Genomic DNA, 21,454 nt, shown 5'->3' on the forward strand with positions numbered 1-21,454 from the left:
ATTACATGTTAGAGACAGTGTGAGCAAAAATGTAAAGCAAAGAGGGATGGGATTTCAGATAGGGCATAGAAGGAAGAAAAGTGGAATTGGTATTAGGACATCTCTGCAAGACCTAAAGGATAAAGCTGGGGAGATAAATTGGAGGGGGCAGGTTGAGAAAGCAAACTTTAATATAGGAGTAATTTTACCACCCTGGTCTCCTAGTAGTTTATACATATTGCGATCTGTATTATATCGTCATAGTATTACTGTGTATTTTGAGCATCTAATTTGAGTATACTCCATGAAATTGTGTTCTGACTATTATCACATTTATTTTCTAAATATACTAGAATGTATAATCCTTAAATGCCTGACTTTTCTGCTTGTGCACTCTGTTTTGATTGTGCATAAAATAAAATTAAAATAGAAACTAGGATGATCTGGGAGTTTCAAAGTAGAATGCTCTGTTAGAATCCCATGCTTGACAATAATTTATCAGCAGTCCTGGCTAACTGAGGAGGTCCCAGTTGACTGGAGGTTAGCAAATGTGACGCCCATCTACAAGAAGGGCTGGAAGGAGGATCCAGTAAACTACAGGCCTGTCAGTCTGACCTCAGTGCCAGGAAAGGTTATGGAGCAGATCATCTTGAGTGCCATCACATTGTACATACAGGACAGCCAGGTGATCAGGCCCAGTCAGCATGGGTTTATGAAAGGGAGGTCCTGCTTGACTAACCTGATCTCCTTCTATGACAAGGTGACCAGCTTAGTGGATGAGGGAAAGGCTGTGGATGTTGTCTACCTCGACTTCAGCAAGGCCTTTGACACCATTTCCCACAGCATTCTCCTGGAGAAACTGGCTGCTCATGGCTTGGACGGGTATACTGTTCACTGGGTAAAAAACTGGCTGGATGGCCGAGCCCAGAGAATTGTGGTGAATGGAGTTAAATCCAGTTGGCGGCTGGTCACAAGTGGTGTTCCCCAGGGTTCAGTATTGGGGCCAGTTCTGTTTAATATCTTTATCAATAATCTGGACGAGGGGATCCAGTGCACCCTCAGTAAGTTTGCAGACGATACCAATTTGGGAGGGAGGGTTGATCTGCTTGAGGGTAGGAAGTCTCTACAGAGGGATCTGGACAGGCTGGATCGATGGGCCGAGGCCAATTGTATGAGGTTCAACAAGGCCAAGTGCCGGGTCCTGCACTTGGGTCACAACAACCCCATGCAGCACTACAGGCTTGGGGAAGAGTGGCTGGAAAGCTGCCTGGTGGAAAAGGACCTGGGGGTGTTGGTCAACAGCTGGCTGAATATGAGCCAGCAGTGTGCCCAGGTGGCCAAAAAGGCCAACAGCATCCTGGCCTATATCAGAAATAGTGTGGCCAGCAGGAGCAGGGAAGTGATTGTTCCCCTGTACTCAGCACTGGTGAGACTGCACCTTGAATACTGTGTTCAGTTTTGGGCCTCTCACTACAAGGAAGACATTCAGGTGCTGGAGCACATCCAAAGAAGAGCAACAAAGCTGGTGAAGGGTCTAGAGAACAAATTTTATGAGGAGTGACTGGGGTTGTTCAGCCTGGAGAAAAGAAGGCTGAGGGGAGACCTTATTGCTCTCTACAACTACCTGAAAGGAGGTTGTAGTGAGATGGGTGTCGGTCTCTCCCCAAGTAACAAGCAATAGGAAACAGCCTCAAGTTGCACTAGGGGAGGTTTAGATTGGATGTTAGGAAAAATTTCTTCACTGAAAAAGTTATCAAGCATTGGAACAGGCTGCCCAGAGAAGTGATTGAGTCACCATCCCTGGAGGTATTTATAAGATGTGTAGATGTGGTGCTTAGGGACATGGTTTAGTGGTGGACTTGGTAGTGTTAGGTTAACAGTTGGACTTGATGACCTTAAGTGTCTTTTCCAACCTAAATGATTCTATGATTCTATTCTAATATATCACATCTTCTTTCTTAGCATATTTTGTTGTTTGAAACCCAGGATCCTGTTGGTTTAATAAAAAAAGAAAAGCTTTGAGTCCCATGAAACTTATGATTACAGGTTAACAATGTAGGTCTTGTGTCCCAGCCAGCAATGATTTACCTCTTACTGCTACCCTAGCTTGCTAGAATAACTTGTTGGGGAATGAGCCATTCAGCATAGCAGGAAGTAGTTCTATAAATGGTATGCCTTTGCCCTAGGAGAAGTTCAGATTTTAGGATGCTGTGCATTGTTAGATTTATTTCTTTTTAAGAAAATAGGAAGCTGTTTTTTCTGTTCAATTATATTTTATATGCCTTTAGTGAAAATACTGAGCTAGATAATTAGCATTATGGTGGGTTAACCTTGGCTGGCTGTCAGGTGCCCACCAAGCTGCTCTCTCACTCCCCCTCCTCAGTGAGACAGGGGGAGAAAAGAAGATTAAAAACTCGTGGGTAAAAATAAAGGCAATTTAATAAAGAAATGCAAAGGCCGCACATGGAAGCAATGGAAAACAAGATATATTCTCTACTTCCCATCAGCAGGCCAGGTGTGAGAGACTGAAAGATTTAATATCTCAAACATTGTGGTGGGGCAAGTTCTGCTTAAAGACAAACCCTGCACAGCAAGGAACCAAAGTGAAAAGCCCATCAGCTCAGACATCAGCAACAGGAGGGGGAGGGCGTGCTGGAGGGTGCGCAGCTCCCTGTTCTGATAAGCTGTTCTGATACAAAGATCAAACAATGGCCACGTCTGCAGGGAAGGAGAAGTTACTCCACAAATGACCCCTAAGTCCCAAAGGCTCACAAACTGCTCATTAGCCTGAGGAGTTCGGGTGCCCGCCCCAAGAAGGGGCAAGGATGATAAAAGGACACAAACTGAAGCCCCGGGTGTGCAAGCCCACCGGGACTGGACACCTCAGATGACTGAACCAACGCTGGACCCAGGACCGGTGAAATCTTTCTCTCTTCCTTTCTCTCTCTCTGTCTTCTCTCTTTCCTTTTCCTTTTCCACAATCCCTACACCTCATCCGTTTCAAGATATAAACCATTGACCAAATCTGAGACTAAGAGTGGATCCAGCAGCCACTGGGCCCTTCTCTGAGGAGGAGTCTGGAAAGCTCTGAACCTCGTGACTCAACGGGAGGGATCTCATTCCCTGAATCGATGTATATGGTTACACAGTTTACAGAAGTAGTCTTATGCCAATTCCTGTTGTGAGAAACCCTGCCACCTACTACCACGCCTCCCCAGTTCCGTTTGCTTCTGTCATAAATAAATCTTTAACTGATCGTTTGGTGTCGTTTCACCTTAATTTAGCCCGAGGGAATTTCAAATTAAACACAACTCTCTGGTCTGTCCAGTCTGGGTCGTGACACCAGGTCCAGCCACTTCCTGGGAAGTAGGCCCTTAGTACTGTCACAACCCGTGCTGGACAGACCAGGGAGGAATCGTGGTGAGTTTGGAATTCCCTTGGGCTAAATTAAGGTGAAACAACACCAAACGATCAGTTGACTGTTTTATTCATGGCAGAAGCAAACTGAACTTGGAAGATGTAACAGTAGGTGGCGTGGTCTCTCACAACAGGAATTGGCATGAAACTACCTCAGTAAACCGTGTAATCTGTGATAACCATATACATCAATTCATGGAAGGAGATCCCTCCCATTGAGTCACAAGGTTCAGAGCAAACCCCCTTGCTTTCTAGACTCCTCAGAGAAGAGCCCAGGGGCAGCTGGATCCACTCTTAGTCCCAGACTTGGTCAACGGTTTTATGTCTTAAATGGATGAGGTGTAGGGATTACGGAAAAGGAGAGAGAGTGAAACAGAGAGAGAAAGAGGAAAAGAAAAGAGAAAGATTTCACCGGTCCTGGGTCCAGTGTTGGTCCAGCCAGTCTAGAGGTCCAGTTCTGGTGGGCGCGCACCCACAGGGCTCCTTGTGTTGGTGTCTTTTATAGCCCAGTTCCCGCCTTTTCTCACATCAATCATACCCCTCTTGTTCTTCTGCACACTGCCCGTAAGGACTTATGTAACTCTCGATCTTGTGCGCAGGTGCCATTGGGGGTTGGTGGTCACAAAGGGTCCCTCAGGCGGCCATGAGCCCCTTCCTCAAATAAACTTTGTATGACCTCTGGCCATATATGGTGAGCTGCCCCGGCCATGAGCCCCTTCCTCAAATAAACTTTGTATGACCTCTGGCCATATATGGTGAGCTGCCCCGCTCAGCTCAGCTATCAGAATTGCATTGTTATGCAGAACTTGCCCCACCACAATGTTTGAGACATTAACTCTTTCAGTCCCTCACAAATACATGTAGTGGTTGCTTAGGAAGACAAACACCTTAATAACGAATGCCGCCCGCTCGTCTTCCCTATTAGCTTTTATTGCTGAGCACGATGTCATATGGTATGGAATATCACTTTGGTCAGTCAGTTTAGGTCAGCTGTCCTGGCTATGTCCCCTCCCAACCTCTTGCCCACCACCAGCCTACTGGTCTTTGGGTGGGGTGGGTGTGTTGGAGAGACAGCCTTGATGCTGTGCGAACACTGCTCAGCAATAGCCAAAACACTGGTGTGTTATCAACACCTTTCTAGCTACCAATACAAAGTAGGGGCCTATGAGAGCTGCTATGGGGAAAGTTAACTCCATCCCAGCCAGGCCCAACACAAGCATGTTAGCAAATCTGTCTGTATGCAAAATTACTTGCAGGAACACTCTCTTCTGTTATGCAGCTTTGAGAGATGTTGAACATTAATGCCTGGGAGGGAAGGGAGTAAGCTATAGTAACACTTTGGACATGCTTCTTTGGGTTAAGAGGGAATAAGAGGGGGATGCAGCATCTAGAGATTTCCTGTTTTGCACAGTATCTCATTTAATCCAAAGAAGGTTTCAACATTATATTGTTTACTATCACTAGTTTTAAGTGTCTGTATACAGTTTCCATGACTGTAGGCAATAGTAATAGCTTTCTTTGACTTTTAACTTTCTAGTAGTAGTACTTAATACTGAGTTCAGAGCAAAGGAAACAGGTATATATCTTGGTCCATGACAAATACCTCTCATAATGTAATTAATGAAATATTAGAGAAAAGCATTGGAGTGCTGAACACTGGAACTGATTTTTATGCCCAACTCTGCTACCACCATGTGACCGTACTCAAATCACTTGATTCCTGCTTCACGTAAAATGAACCTAATAACTAATATAGGACTGGTCTGAGAAATTTTTTTATGGTCTTTGAGAACATTTGATACATGTGAGGTTTAATATATTTAATCTTATGTCATTAGTTACCTTATTATAACATACAATGTCAGGTTTTTATTTAATAAAATATCCATTGGTGATCTCACCAAGGTAGATTCTTTGTTGTTGTTGTTGTTGTTGATTTTCTCAGGTATTATCAGGTTGGCTTGTGAAAGGACATTGTCACCAAAAAAGTCAGAGCTATAGATCTTATTGTACATTTTGTTCCATAATTCTTGACTGAAGAGTTGTATATACGTGATGTTGTGCCATGTTAAGTCAATATTAAGAATGCAAACAAAGCAGTTTCTATTTCTTTGTTTACTTCATTTCTTGATGCTCATGTAACAGTATCCACTTTTACTAAGACTTCCTTATGTAAGAAACGACAAAACGGTCCTCCATGACTGATGAGAGAAATGTAACTGCAATTAACAATAGAAAAGCCCAGAACCAACTTCTAGTTGCCTTCTGAAACTTCTTGTTTGTTTCTCTTTAATCTATGGTCAATATGCTGATTAAAATTCTGGTGCCCTGAGAGACTTGCATGGTCTCAGCTCTTCAGCAAGGGAATTGTTTTATATAACATGAACCAAGACAACAGCAATAAGGTACTGAACAGCAGGAAGATTTTCTTGGTACAGGATGCAACATTGAGTCCTCATAATTTTCACTGGTTTTTCCATTGGCTTCTACATTGGAATGTGGCTGGAAATTGATACCCAGTACCTCTCATGAGATGTTCAACCCTTTGCAGAATTGGACTCTTTAATAGTTTTTACTGCTTTCTTTCAAGAAAACAGGCTCCAAACTTTATTTTAGTATTTGGTCCTGTTGCCTTAAGGAAAACATTAAATATTTATTTGTACAGTAGTTTTCTTGACTTTCTTTCTATTCACCTCACTAATCTAAAGGCATTTGAGCATGGGAGATGTCTGCTGTGTCCTATACTCTTGTGCAACATGTCATCCATCAGAAACTGGAGATTTGTTTCTGGGGTGCATTGCATTATCCTGCTGGTAAAGGTTTGGAAGGATGATTTACAGAGTGGAAGAGCAAATGTCACAACTTGTCTGTTCTTTTCTTTTTTTTTTTACTACATTGGCCAACGTCATTTTAAAAAAACCAACAACCCCAAACATTCTTTTGACTTTGATCTTACCCCCCACAACAATTTTTCAAAATAGTATATATCCTAAGTAACAACTGTATGCACAGTTCTAAATGAGATGTTAGTACTCAGTGGTGGTGACAACACCATTGATTTGGAGGGTGTGGGGGGGGAACATTTGGCAAGAAAATATTTTTTTGGTTTTGGTTAATGAGTGAATATCCATTTTCTAAAGCACATTGCATCAAAATGCTAACCTTGGGTTTTTTTTCTTGTCATTCTGAGTATTTTGTGAGTATACAAGTATAGTTGTAATAACCAAAATCTAATCTGTTCAGTACAGAACAATAAAAAGTATTGTTTGCATTTTAAAACTGTATTTATTGCATACAATCTATTTTAATCTTAAAATCATACATGAAATTGACCAATTTTGCTCTTACAATTAAAATGCTAACAGGAATTGGTAACTGCCCAGCTAAAAATCTAGAATCTGAGTGTCTAGAATAATAAGAGAAAAATATGATAAGTAGTTGTCAATATTAAAGCAAGCTGAAGGAAGAAGGCCTTGGGCCTTGTATTAGGTAGAATGAAACAGCAGATTTGAGTATCTACAATCCTTTCAGTATTAAATTTTCGCTAAAATAAAATTACTTGTATCTGAAAACATAGCCTTTCCCCAGCTCTCTTTTTTTCCCCCTGATCAGCTGATGAAGAGACTAGCAGCTCACTGCTTTGCTGGTTTGTTAATTTTATCCCCACTAACTGTGATTTCCGATAGCCGGCCTGCTGATAGTGGTAAGGTAAATAACCTTTTTCATCGCAGTCTTGAAGGTTCAGTAGAACTACATCACAGGAATATGTAGATGTATAAGACATCAAAAGCTGGTGTTCTCTGTATTTCAATGTGCAACTGAATACTTAAGGAGAGCAATTACATTAACTGTTGACAGCCTTGCATGCTGTATTTATTATTTTTAGCTTCTAAAATTTGTGGAGAAATTTCCTTTTCTTAATCTTTGCTAGCTGCAGTGGTATATGGTGGGTGTCCTGATTTAACCAAATGAATATTAATGAGTTTTTGTGCAGTTTTTTCCTTACTTACTCTTCCTAACTCATCAGATCTCAAGCCTTCTTCATAGTGGCTATCTGAATGCTTGAAAGCATGATGGAAATTGTCTTTTGATTATCAAGGCCTTGTTTCAGGCTGTCCCTCAGGATTCTGTGTTCATATTTGTTCTATGGATTTGCACATTAGAGAATGAATAGGAAACAGATTTTGAAATCCCACTAGTGGTTTTAAGATGCCAGGTTTTTTTGTATAGTGAACCAGGTTTTGTTCATAAAATATTTTTCAAGAGAATGCAAATGAAATAAATTATGTCTGGACTGTAATAACTCTTTTTATATTAATTGTTATTCTCATATGATCATAAATATTAGTCATGTTTGGTTCTCTAGAGAAATGAAGGTAATTGCTTTATGATTATAGCTCTTTCAGCTATGAGAAATGATTGATTAGTATTTGCATGTATTCAAGGCAATATTGAGAGGCAAGAGGGACAAATATCAACATCAGTTCTGTTTCAGAAAGCATTACTCAGAAAGCCTACTTTTAAGATTTTTATGGGATTTTTTTCCCCCCAAAGAAAAAAGTTCAGCTTCTTGTTTTTTTACCTGGATCTGTTAGTATGTGAACAGGTTCCCTTTATGCCTGGTTTATTTTCATAGAGATTTTATCTCTCTACCTGGTGCTGCTGGCTCTGGTTAAAAGCACACATTTGTGGGTAATCAAAACTTAATTTTTTGTGGCTATGCACGTGTTTTTTCTTTTTTCATTCTGAGTGCTCTTTACTGCAAAACACTATTGTCAGTGCTTCTGCCTCTTTGTTGATTGTTATTCTAAATGAAAATTATACATTTTAGATATGGTTTTAACTGTTAGGTCACTTTTAAGTTCTTTGAAAGAGAAGCTGAGTCTAGTATGTTACTAGATAAAGTGTGTGTGTGTCTGTATGTAAAAAAACATATTAAAAAACTGTAATCTCTTTCATTGGAAGCTGAGCATGGTGTGGACTGTCCTGTCTGTAAACATGCACATCAGAGTCTTTCTCTTGAATTACATTCTCTAGGACTGCTACTAAAGTGAACAAATTGATGCAAGCCCTCATATATATGAAATTCAGGATCAGATGAATATGTATCTAGGTGGTAGGGTCTTTATATAACTAATTTAATTTTAGTGTCTTATTATTTGTCAGTAACTGAATTTCCTTTTGAAATCTTTTTTATAAAGAGACTGAGCATTTAATGTTGAATTATCTATATCTTGTTGCATTGTATTTTTCTTGGTTTTTTTTTTTTAAATACTTGCTAATTGTCTTTGCGTATTTTTCTTTTGGGTTTTTTGGGTTTTTTTTTAATCCATGTTTGTCAGGCAATTGAAGACGGCAATTTGGAAGAAATGGAAGAGGAAATCCGGCTTAAAAAACGGAAGAGACGAAGAAATTTGGATAAAGATTCTGGGAAAGAGGATGGGGAGAAAGCAAAGAAAAGAAGAGGCAGACCTCCTGCAGAGAAGTTGTCACCTAACCCACCTAAATTGACAAAACAGATGAATGCCATTATTGATACTGTGATAAACTACAAAGACAGGTGAGCTCAGCCTTTTTCAGTTTTGACAAATAATTTCTGGAAACTTAATCCTATGTAATTTTCAGTTGTATTTATTTATTTATTTATAAATAAAATAATTCCATTAGGGCCTGATCTTGTAAGTCTTCCTCTACATAGAGGGCTTTTTAAAGGAACTGGTTGATCGAAACTTGTCAAAATGTAATTTAAAAGATGGGCATATCATGTCTGCTTAGAAATGCTACTGTCCTGTTTAGTAGATATATATCAGTACTGCAGGTTTGGGAAGGGGTTTTCTTTAGCTTAATGAAGTATTCTGTCTTAATAATTATATAAATAATTTTAAATGTGTGGATATAGTTTTGTCAATACAAGTTCTCACCATGACAATTAAGAATAGTCCCAAAATATTTAGGGTTTGCCTGATGAACACTTGACTTTTCAAAGGAAAAACTGTAGAAATACTGAGCACTAGTAGGTTGTTCATAAATGAGACTGAAGCTTTTTTGTCCTTAAAACCCAATTTTGAACATATATATACATTTCACATGTTAGACAACTGAACCTCAGGAAGAAATATAACTAACTTCTAATCCAAACGGAAGTTGTGAGATTTTTATTTTGTTTATTTTCCAACTGAAAATCATCTTCTTTATTGAGAAAGAACTTGAGAAATGCTCATCTTCGGCTATTACTTAATAGCGACTCTGTATCAGGCTTCAGCTATGTGTGGAACTTGTACTGTTTGTTCTGAGGTTTCTGATTTACTTAAATTGGTGCAACCTTCCTGTGTAGATATTCTTATTTTGCCATACATTTATTTATTTAAGTTGAATAAGGAGCAGGTATAAACTAAATCAATATAAAATTCATTCAAAAAGAAGGCATTTTCACACCAGAGGAGCTGCACCAGTGTAACCTATTTGGTTTCTGAACTGAGTACCTCCTAATTGTCACGTCTCAGTTTCTCAGGATGATGACTCAGGTTTGCTGATTCCCAGTTCAGGATTAAGGTGAAACGACACCAGGGATCCTTTAACTCACAAAACTCAATTTTTATTTGCTCACAACAAGAATTGGCATGCTCACCACGAAAATTGGTATGCTCACAACAAAAATTGGCATGAAACTATGTCAGTAAACTGTGTAACATGTGCTAACCATACATCACCAAACATATATGTAGGGTTTAGGGTTATTCCATGCGGGGCCCAGATGACAGGACACCAATATGATGATTAAAGTCGCCAGCCTATTGAGCCTAGCTGATGATTCTTATACAATTCTCTAAGTTGCTTAGAAGCTTTGATTGGCTGCTGCATGCAAGCATTTGGTGTCCACGCGCACAAACATAAAATGTGATTGGTTATATCGATACTGTCCATGTGTATAAACATAAGATACAGTTAGTTATACTCACTCTGTACACACGCATAAACACAGGACATAATTGGCTATATTAACTAGAGCATGCGAAACTTGTCTCAGTCCAATTGGCCAAGATAAGCCCCTGAATTGAGGTTGTTTGTACCAAGTTCCCTTTATCGTGGAATGTGCACCTGTGTTTTTCTAATTGGGATCTTTCTTTTTCTATCTTCTTGTTTATTCTGTTCAAGGCCTTCTAAAGGTGTCTGGAATGCTCTTGTGACCATGAGCTACTTTCAGGCCCAGTAACTAAGTTCCATATAATTGAACCCTACACATATACTACAGGCCTTGCTTATTTGGGAATCAGTTCGGGGAGACAATAAGGAGAGCCCTCCTGTTGATTCACGAAGTTCAGAGCGGACCCCCTTGTTTTCTAGACTCCTTCTCAGCGAGGAGCCCGGGGCAGCTGGATCCACTCCTAGTCCCAGACTTGGTCAACGGTTTATGTCTAGTAAGGAGATCCCTCCCGTTGAGTCACGAGGTTCAGAGTGGTCCCCCTTGCTTTCTAGACTCCTTCTCAGTGAGGACCCTAGGGGCGGCTGAAACCACTCCTAGTCCCAGACTTGGTTAATGGTTTATGTCTAAAGGGATGAGGCGTAGGAATTAGGGAAAAGGAAAAGGGAAAGAGAGAGAGAGAGAAGAGAAAGATTTCACCAGTCCTGGATCCAGCGTTGGTTCAGTCAGCCGAAGGGTCCGGTTCTGGTGGGCTTGCACACATGGGGCTTCAGTTTGTGTCCTTTTATCATCTCCTTGCCCCTCCTTGGGGCAGGCACTCGAATTCATTAGGCTAATTAGGTAGCCTTTGAGCCATGGGCTTGGAGGTCGTTTGGGGAGTAGCTTCCCCTTCCCTGCCAACGTGATCTTTCACCATACATGGTGAGCTGCCCTGTTCAGCATATCAGAACAGAACAGGGAACTGTGCACCCTCCAGCACGCCCTCCCCCTCCTGTTGCTGATGGGCTTCTTTTCACCTGTGGTTCCTTGCTAGGCAGAGTTCCTTGTTATGCAGAGTTAGTCTTTAAGCAGAACTTGCCCCACCACAATGTTTGAGACATTAACTCCTTCAGTCTCTCACACCACCCCGTGGCTTAAACGTTGTTGTACTCTTCTCCCAAGCTGGTGATTTAGATGTAAAGGGGAGAGAGAAAAAGGAGAGAGATACTTAACGGACAGAAGAGGGGGACAGAACAAAAAATCCACATAACAACGTGTCCATTTTACATACCCTGTGAGTCCCAAGGACGTTAGGAGAGAGGTCAGCAAAGATCCTCCATTAAGTCAGTCTCTTGGTTGCATCGTTTAGAAAAGTTCTCCAGTCTTGTAACTTTTCTCATCTTCTTTCGCGCTTCTTCTCAGGAGATAGTTGCGTTGTATATGGTGAGACAGCATTCTCCATCGGTGAGATTTAACATCCCATATATCCTATGTTCCTTGAACAACAACATCACAAGATTCAAGGTTTTCTCCTCAGGGAAGATAAATCTTTGAATTGTCAGAGAGGGGTTTTTTTGTTTTGTTTTTTAGGCCGAATTGAATTCCTTTGTACAAACACCTGGATTGGTGTCATTCCAGAGGTGCATAAAACCTTGAATCAAATTTCAAGTTAAAATCTGGAGAATCTTTTCTCTATAATAACAGACAAAAATTATAAATAACAATAAACTGATAACATAAATAACAATTAATAATTAATATAGTCAGGACTAACATGCATCCCTTGCCATCTTTCTCCTTGGTTCTACAAAGTGCAAATATAAAGCATACATAGATTACTTCCCCTACAGTAGGTAAATCTACCAGGACAGGTTGTCCAGGATAGTGGAGCGGGTGTATTGGATCTTTCTTATCTCCCCTTCCTGGAAGTGGGGGGGGGGGGGTTTGGGCAAAATGCAGTCAGTCTAGGACATCTGTTCACCCCTCCAGCGGCTATTTACTTACATGACATAAACAGTTCCTATCTACATCCATATATCTACTATATCTACTAAGGTTCCTTTGGCTTCCCGTTTCAACAGGATTGGTTGCCAATGTAGAAAGTGTATGGAGCCCTAGTCCATCAGATATTAGAAATGCCTGTGTTGTGAGTGGAGTTTTTGAAGGGAATGAGTGAGAATGCCGAGTTCCTTTATTCTGATTGTGTATGAGCTAGCATCAAACCATGTAGTCATATTAAGGCTGGGAAAACGCAGAAGTGCAAATTTAGGCTCTTAAAAATGTAAAGATTTAAATATTAAAAAAATCTTTGGAGTTATTCCTTTGGACTAGAGGAGCATTTTCAGGATTGGCAGTTTCAGAATGAGTTTTATTTTAGCCATTTGACCCCTTGAATTTGGGGGGGGGGGGTCTTTTTTGTTTTTTCAACTCTGGGGTTTTGGGGCAAGTATAGAGGGACAGGTTCATTAGAAAGGGAGTAGGCCATGAAGCTTCATTTTTTCATGCATTTAGTATTTGAATGCTTAAAACTGTTTACATCTTCAACTTAAGTTTTCAGTACTAGTAAATGTTTCATCTCTACTTTATGAAAGTCCAAAGGGTTAATCTAGACCAAAGGGTTATCAGGAGATACCCACCCGAAAGTCTTAGTGGCTCTGGCCTGAGTTGCTTCCTCAAAAGCAAATTTGCACTCTTTATTGCAGCTAATAAGCCAGGAGAAAAAAATCAAGAAAAATCTTACTAGGAGTAAACTACTGAAGATCTCTGTGCTTTCATGCTTCCCCTCACACTTGAGCTTCTTGTACTCATTGAACCACTTCTCTATTCTACTTAAAATCTTTTAAAAAAATGTCTTTTTCCATGATGCTTACAGAACTCTTGAATACAAGTTGGCTGCTTATGTATAGAGACCTCCACATAATGTTGACAAGGGAGAGGAGTCCCTATATACTTCCTCCACTGTCATGACTTGTCTTAGAGTTCTGTTGTAAGCATTTTGGGGCAGGGACAGTCTTTTTCTTATGTATTGGAACAGCATCCAACAAAACAGGATAGGTTGCCTACATTTAGGATTTTTAAAGGCTATAATAATGCAAATAATAAACTAAAGGTTGAGCTATAGTTATTAAATTGAGGTCAAAATAAAGTCAAATAGACAAATTAGCAGCATTTGAGATAAATATTCAATGTAGTCAAATAAAATATATAATTCCTTTAAAACCTGTGACAGGAAATTCAAAGTAGTAGATATCCAGTTATTTGTAAATCCCAATTAAAGGACTTTACCCAAGGCAGTAAAAGATAGCTTAGCTGGATGTATGTTTTAGTACAGAAATCTCTGCCATGTCCTCAGAACAAATGAAAGCTTCCTCCTTAGATTTCCCTATTATATGCAGGGATATTTAGCAACTAGCATGCTTCCTTTTCTTCCCATTACACAGTCCAACATAAGTACAGATTTTAATGAAACATTCTGATACCGAAAAGCCAGTCAAAGAAACTCTCTAAGACTTGTTTTGGAGTTTTAGAAAGCAGGCATTCTTTATTGCAGCGCTGGATGCACGGGGGATAATTCCACCTAGTGTGCATGCCACAGCTTCAGCACAAACAGGTTATATAGAATAACTAATTACATATTAATCAGATTAGTATACATATACATAAAAATTATTGTAACTGATTATCATAGTACTGCCTACATCTGATCATGCACAATGAAGAATTCATTTGAGTCGAAGGGCTGCTTTTACGACCACCGACCCATTTGAAGTTCTTGTTGGCTGTCCTTGAAGTCTTTATTCCTGTCCTTGTTCTTTGATCTTGAAGCTTAACGCAGCTTCAATCACATGTGGTCAGTTTCAACATTGTTCTCATCTGGCGTACAGGAACATCTAGTCATAAGAGCAAAGAACTGCAAAACTTAGGAGTAACTACCTCTACTAGTTAATTGCTTGGCTATACTTTTGTCCATTGTTTCAATCATAGTGTTAGTATAAGATTTCTAATAATTATTTACCAAATCTCACTTTTACAGTCACCTAGCAGCAAAACAGTTTCCACAGCTGGTACAAAATATTAAAATCATCAAAATATTTAGACATACCATACAGAATGTATGGAAATATGCTATCAATTCCAACAAGTATAAGCTTAGTAGTCTTCGCAGAGCAATTTCTAGCTGCCGAGTTTGTCTCAATTGTTTCACAAAACTAGGTAACTTGCTAACTTACTGCATGGGAGAGCGCTTCAGTGTTTATGCTGAGATGCTTTTTTTTTTGGCACACTAACTACATGAAGACTTTAAGGGCCTTCTTCCACACACCAGTTTCCTGATATCAGGGGTGTTGTCCCGATCCAATGTCGGGGAAGGTTTCAATATGATCCCAAGAGCGAGATTAAGACACAAACAAGGTCAAATGCCATATACTCAAAAGAGCTTTTATTATCAAAAGCATCAAAAGTAGAAAAATAGTAGCGATAGGATAGAATGGAAGAAAAGGCAGAAATCAAGCAAGCAGTCGAGAAAGAGTTGCAAGGATAGTCACCACCATGGATCCAGCGGTGTCCCATTGGTCCTCAGTCTTCAATTTTTTGGTGGTGGGTGCACACCAAGGCTTGTCTCCACGGTTTTTTATAGGGCATATTTCGATGATGTATGCACATACGTATTGTTCAAGCACTGTTCACACGCTGCAGGTTTCATCTATCACACGACCTTCACGTGATCAACACCAGAAATCAGTATCTTATCTCAAAGACTACAGTTTCTGTGAGAATGGCAGCCTCCACATTCTTGCATGCTTGTAGGCTTCAGCCCTGTTTCCTCTCCTGGATGCCTCAGTGGCCTAGTAATTGTCCTTATGGACGGAGGAATGTCCTGCTTAGCCAGGCCATTTCAGAGACAAAGGGCTTGAGATAAGCAGTTCACAATTCTTGAGATGAATGGCTTGAGATGACAGTCCAGTCCCTCACACCTAACAATCTTTGAGACAAACAGCTCAAGATAACAACTCAGTCTCTCACAGGTGTCTCCCAAGTAATAATGAATCCTCTCTTTCAGAAGTTTTAAACACATTCCTTTCCTTTCTCCTCATCCCCCCCTCCCCCCACCCCCATTGACGGCTTTCAGTTTTGTCTGGTAGGGCAGGGATGTTTTAACATTACATTTTCTTCTCTTTATGAATTTAAAAATGTTAGGCTAAGCTCTAAATTTGATAGTTTAGAATACAGAATGAAACTAGAAGCAAGAGAAAACAAGATAAGAAAGCTGGACAAAATCCTCTGACTTCAAGGAATAAATGTCCTAAGTAAAAGGAAGCTTATGACTGAGAAGGAGAATTTCATTGTATTAACTTTTCTGACTCCTCTTTTTGTTGTTGTTGAGATATAATCTGCCAACAGGAAACCTGGTTATAGAAAAAAACTTTGAATTAAGTGATCAAGTTCCATAGAACCATAGAATAATTCAGGTTGGAAGGGACCTCAGGAAGTCTCTAGGCCAAATTCCTGCTCAAAGCAGGGTCAGTTATGAGATCAGACGACATTGCTCAGAGTTTGATCCAGTCTTGAAGACCTCTAGGGGTGGAGACTGCACAAACTCTCTGGGCAACTTGTTCCACTGTTTGGCTGTCCTTATGGTGAAAATTTTTTCCTCATATCCAGTCTGAACCTCTTGACGTGCGGAAAACAGACTCCACAATCAGTGAGATTGTAAAGTAGGTATGTTCATTCAGCGCTGGGCAGCACGGGGGGGTAGTCCCACCAAAGTCGTGCGCGCCTGATTTGGCAGTTCACTTTAAATTTATACAGTCAAGTGTTACATATACATAGAGTTTCGCAATACGCCTATACATAGGCATTACCTATCCCCGCTTCATATTAAAATTAGCTCTAGGAAATCATTTCCATAGTCTCCTCTCAACTGCGCTTGCGCAGTGCCTCCTTATGGTGGTCGTCTGGTGGTCGTGAAGATGAAGGCTGTATGTCTTCTTCACGGTGAACTCTTAACCTTCTGTCCCTGCGCAGACTCAGTTGTCCCTTGGCATTTGTCCAAATCCCAAGGCCGGTCTTGGCTGGTTCTTGGAGTCCACTGCTGCTTCTTATCAGGGACTATCTCCTGTCCCAGCCAGCCTCAACAATGCAAACGTTAAACATCACTTCTCATCCCCTTGGGCCATGTCTACCTCTATTGAAACTTCTTTAACTTCATTATAAGCTAGATAATTATTAAACAATTCTTATCTACATTCATATATCTACTATATCTGCTAAGGTTTCTTTGGTTCCCCGTCTCACTCTCTTCTTTCAAATTTTGCCCATTGTCTCTCTCATCCTCCTGCCATGCACCACTGAAGAGCCTAGCTCCATCTTCTTAGTAAATTCTTTGTATGTATTGGGAAGCTACTATCAGGTCTCCTGAAGCCTTCTTTTCTCCAGGCTGAACAAGCCCAGTCCCCTCAGCTTCTCTTCACAGGGCATGTGCTCCAGCTCCGTGACCATCTCAGTGGCCCTCTGCTGAACTCACCCCAGTTCATCAATATTTTTCCTTTATTGGGGGACCCAAATCCTGATGCAGTCTTCTGGATGTGGTCCAAGGAGTGCTGATCAGAGGGGAATGATCCCTTCCTTCAATCTACTGGCTATCCCTCTGCTAATCCAGCCCAGGATACTGTTGGCCGCCTTTGCTGCCAGGGCACAGTACTTGCTCATGTTCAGCTTGTTGTCTACCAAGACCCCCAGATCCTTTTCAGCAGAGCTGCTCCCCAGCCAGTCAGTCCCCAGCCTGTATCATTATAAGGTGTTCTTCCTTCCCAGGTGCAGGACTTGGCACTTGTCCTTGTTGAATTTCATAAGGTTCCTGTTGGCCTAGTCTTCCAGCCTGTCTAGGTTCCTCTGGATGGCAGTCCTGCCCTAGAGTATATCAACTGGAACACAACTCCATCCATCCCCCCCCCCCCCGCTTGGTGTCATCTGAAAACTTGCTGAGGGTGCACTCCGTTGCCTCCTCCAGGTCATTGATAAAGATGATAAACAGGACAGGTTCCAGGATAGACTCTACTTGTTACCAGCCTCCAGGTACAGTAACCATTAACCACTACCTTCTGAGCCTGATCATCCAAGCAGGTTTTTTTACCCATCTGGTTGTCTACTCATTAAGACCATAATGTACTTACTTGGATACAAGAATATTGTGGGAGACAGTGTCAAAAGCTTTGCTAAAGTCAAGGTAAATAACATCCATTGTTCTCCTCTCATCCACAAATCCAGTCATTTTATCACAGGAGGCAATTGGGTTGGATAGGCATGACTTACCCTAGGTAAATCCATGCTGACTCTTACCAGTCACTACCTTCTCCTTCATGTGCCCAGAAATGTGTTTCAAGAGGACTCGTTCCATGATTTTCCCAGGAACTGAAGTGAGACTGACTGTCCTTTTGGCCTTTTGGGGGCTTGGGTGCATCATCTTTCTCCAGTTGTCAGGGACCTCCCCCAATGTCCATGACTTTTCAAAGATGATAGAGTGTCCTCATGGTGACATCAGCCAGCTCTTTCAGCATCTTCAGGTGCATCCCATCTGGTACCATGGACTTGTATGGGTCAAGTTCTCTCAAGTAATCCCTAACTCTCTCCCTGTTGGTTGTTCTCTTCCTTGAGTCCTTTATCTAAGCACAAAGGCCTAGGAGACCTTATTGGTGAAGGCTGAGACAAAGAAGATGCTGAGTACCTTAGTCTTATATTTGTCCATTCTATTGAGCAATGGTCCTACATTTTCCTTGTTCAGCCTTTTACTACTAATGTAGTGGTAAGAAGCTCTTTTTGTTGCCCTTGGTGCCCCTTGCAAGCATCAGCTCTAGGTGAATTTTGGCTTTCCTATTTCCACCCCTGCATGCTTGGTCAATGTTTCAAAATTCATCCTTTGAAGTCTGTCCTCACTTCCACCTTCTGCATGCATCCTTTATGCATTGGAGCTCAGTTGTGAGTTCCCTGGTCAGCCAAGCTGGTCTCCTGATATGTCTGCTTGATTTTCTGAGCATCAGAATGGATCTTTCTAGCACTTGGAGGAGATGATTGCCCTTAAAGACCTGCCAGCTTTCCTGAGCTCCTCTGCTTTTCAGAGCTGACTCCTATATGATACCACCTACCAGTTCCCTGAATAAGCCCAAGTCTGCCCTCCTGAAGTCCAGGGTCTGTACTCTGTTTCTTTCACTCCCCTCAGGATCTTAAACTTCACAATTTCATGGTCACTACAGCCAAAGCTGCCATTTTATCATATCCCTGAGTAGTTCTTCCTTGTTTATGAGTAGCAGAACCAGGAGAGTGTCACCACTGACTAGCCCCTCTAGTACCTGTACCAAGTAGTTATCACTGGCACTCTCCAGAAACCTCCTGGATTGCTTGTGTTGCTCTGTGTTGCCCTTCCAGCAGATGTCAAGGCAATTAAAGCCCCTCCTCAAGAACCACGGCCTGAGGTCTGGAGACTTCCTCAAATTATTTAAAGATGACTTTGCTTTCTCACCCTGATTGGGTGGTCTGTGACAAACTCTCACCATGAGGTCACCCTTACCATCCTCTCCTCTGATCCTGACCCGCAAGCTCTCAACCATCCCATTGCCCATTCCATAGAACTCCATACATTTGAGCTACTCATTCACAGTCTTCCTTGCCTGTGTTTCCTAAAGAGCCTGTATCCATCCATCACAGAGCTCCAATTGTGCAAACTCTCCCATCATGTCTCAGTTATTCCACTGATGTCATAGTTATGCATACACATGTGGAGCTCTAATTTCTCCTGCTTATTTCCCAGGCTGTATGCATTTAAGCACATATACTTGAGGTGGGCCTCCTTTCACCCTATTTTATTCTTCCCAAGATCTCTCTTGTATCTGTTGCCCTGCACCCTTTGCTTTCCACCCCATTCACCATTTCTTCACTTAACTGTGTGTTGTAATCTTCCAACCCTGATGTTTGTAGTTTAAAGCTCTCCTCATCAGGTTGGTCAACCTGTTGGCAAAGATGCTCTTTCCCAACTTTTGAGAGAGGAGAGAGAGAGGGAGAGAGACAGAGAGAGCAGACACCAGAGAGAATAGAGATTGGTCATTCCTGCTATTAATGCTAATTGGAGAACACTTGATTTTGTACAGGTGTGCATTTATTAGGTAATATTTATTGGATATGTAAATAACTATTATTGACTATGTTATCTACTAGGTTCTAAAGTTATAAACTAAAAGCTACAAAGGGCAGGATGAGGAAACCATATTATGACATTATACACTAGAAGCTACAAGGTGAAGGATGAGGAGATAGAGGAAGAAAAGGGTGATTCACATGTCAAGAGCAATCACTTTTCACAAGAAACCCAACATGACAGACAGTGCTTTAGAATCTTCCAGTGCAAGGCTGTGAGAAAAGAGCACTTGGGACATCAGAGTAAAGGCACTGCCACAGCAACCTTGGGGGTGTATAGATGAAAGGTTAAAGAGGTGAGAGTGAAAGGTAGGCTACAGAACTGGAAATGAAAGGCCCTCAGTATTGCACAGGGTAAGACATCTAAGTCACCATGAAACACTCAAGCATTTTCCCTTCATGTGCAGGTTTGAGAACACTACCTGAGCCCCCATGTCCTTCACCCTCACCCTTGGTACACTCAGGGTCTTCACTGGCAGTATTGTTGATGCATGTACAGATGAGCAGACAGGAATAATAGTCCAAGAGTCGGACAAGCCTTGATGGTGTCTCCACAAAACCCCAGATCCAAGTGCCTGGTAAGCAGCAAATCTCCTGAGACATCAGGTCAGGTTGGCAGATGGGTGCCTCTACTACATGCAATATAAACTTCCTTTTCTTGAGGTTCAACAAGGCCAAGTGCCGGGTCCTGCACTTGGGTCACAACAACCCCATGCAGCACTACAGGCTTGGGGAAGAGTGGCTGGAAAGCTGCCAGGCAGAAAAAGACCTGGGGGTGCTGGTTGACAGCCGGCTGAATATGAGCCAGCAGTGTGCCCAGGTGGCCAAGAAGGCCAATGGCATCCTGGCCTGCATCAAAAATAGTGTGGCCAGCAGGAGCAGGGAGGTGATCGTCCCCCTGTACTCAGCACTGGTGAGGCCACACTTTGAGTCCTGTGTTCACTTTTGGGCCCCTCACTACAGGAAAGACATTGAGGTGCTGGAGCGTGTCCAGAGAAGGGCAACAAAGCTGGTGAGGGGCCTGGAGCACAAGTCTGATGAGGAGCGGCTGAGGGAACTGGGGCTGTTTAGTCTGGAGAAAAGGAGGCTGAGGGGAGACCTTATCGCTCTCTACAACTACCTGAAGGGGGGTTGTAGTGAGGTGGGTGCTGGTCTCTTCTCCCAAGTAACTAGTGATAGGACAAGAGGAAATGGCCTCAAGTTGTGCCAGGGGAGGTTTATGACGTGCGGAAAACAGACTCCACAATCAGTGAGATTGTAAAGTAGGTATGTTCATTCAGCGCTGGGCAGCACGGGGGGTAGTCCCACCAAAGTCGTGTGCACCTGACTCGGCAGTTCGCCTCAAGTTTATAAAGTCAGGTATTACATATTCACAATACGCCTATACATATGCATGACCTATCCCCACTTCATATTAAAGTTAGCTCCGAGAGGTCATTTCCATAGTCTCCTCTCAACTGCGCCTGCGCAGGGCCTCTTTATGGTGGTCGTCTGGTGGTTGCAGAGATGAAGATAGATGACTCCTCTTCGTCACTGCTAGTAACCTCTTTCCTTGCGCAGGCTCAGTGGTTTCTTGGTATTCACCCAAGCCACAAGACCAGTCTTAGCTGGCTCTTGGGGCCTGCTCCTGCTTCTTATCAAGGACTGCCTCTACCTCATTGGCTGGTTCTTGGGACCAGCTCTTCTTATCAAGGACTGTCTCTACCTCAGCTAATTTCAACAATGTAAGCACTAAACATCATCTTTCACCCCCCTTTATTATGTCTACTGAGATTCTTTTGACTCCCCTTGTCTCATTTAGATTGGATATTAGGAAAAAATTCTTTACTGAGAGGGTTGTCAGACATTGGAACAGGCTGCCCAGAGAAGTGGTGCAGTCACCATCCCTGGAGGTGTTCAAAAAACGCATAGATGAGGCACTTCAGGACATGGTTTAGTGGGTATGGTGGTGTTGGGTTGATGGTTGGATTC

At 41.8% G+C, this 21,454-nt stretch overlaps 1 protein-coding gene across 4 annotated transcripts in view; it reads left to right on the forward strand.

Annotated features, from left to right (window-relative positions):
• LOC138683545 (probable global transcription activator SNF2L2) overlaps positions 1–21,454 on the forward strand; it is a 231,771-nt gene that overhangs the window by 163,015 nt on the left and 47,302 nt on the right. For all 4 annotated transcript variants that reach the window (XM_069775524.1, XM_069775526.1, XM_069775525.1 and 1 more), the window contains one exon: positions 8,739–8,956. In XM_069775524.1, the coding sequence (XP_069631625.1) occupies positions 8,739–8,956 (218 nt within the window). The remainder of the gene's footprint in view (positions 1–8,738; positions 8,957–21,454) is intronic.

The sequence above is a fragment of the Haliaeetus albicilla genome, chromosome W (assembly GCF_947461875.1).
Source record: "Haliaeetus albicilla chromosome W, bHalAlb1.1, whole genome shotgun sequence".
NCBI lineage: Eukaryota > Metazoa > Chordata > Aves > Accipitriformes > Accipitridae > Haliaeetus > Haliaeetus albicilla.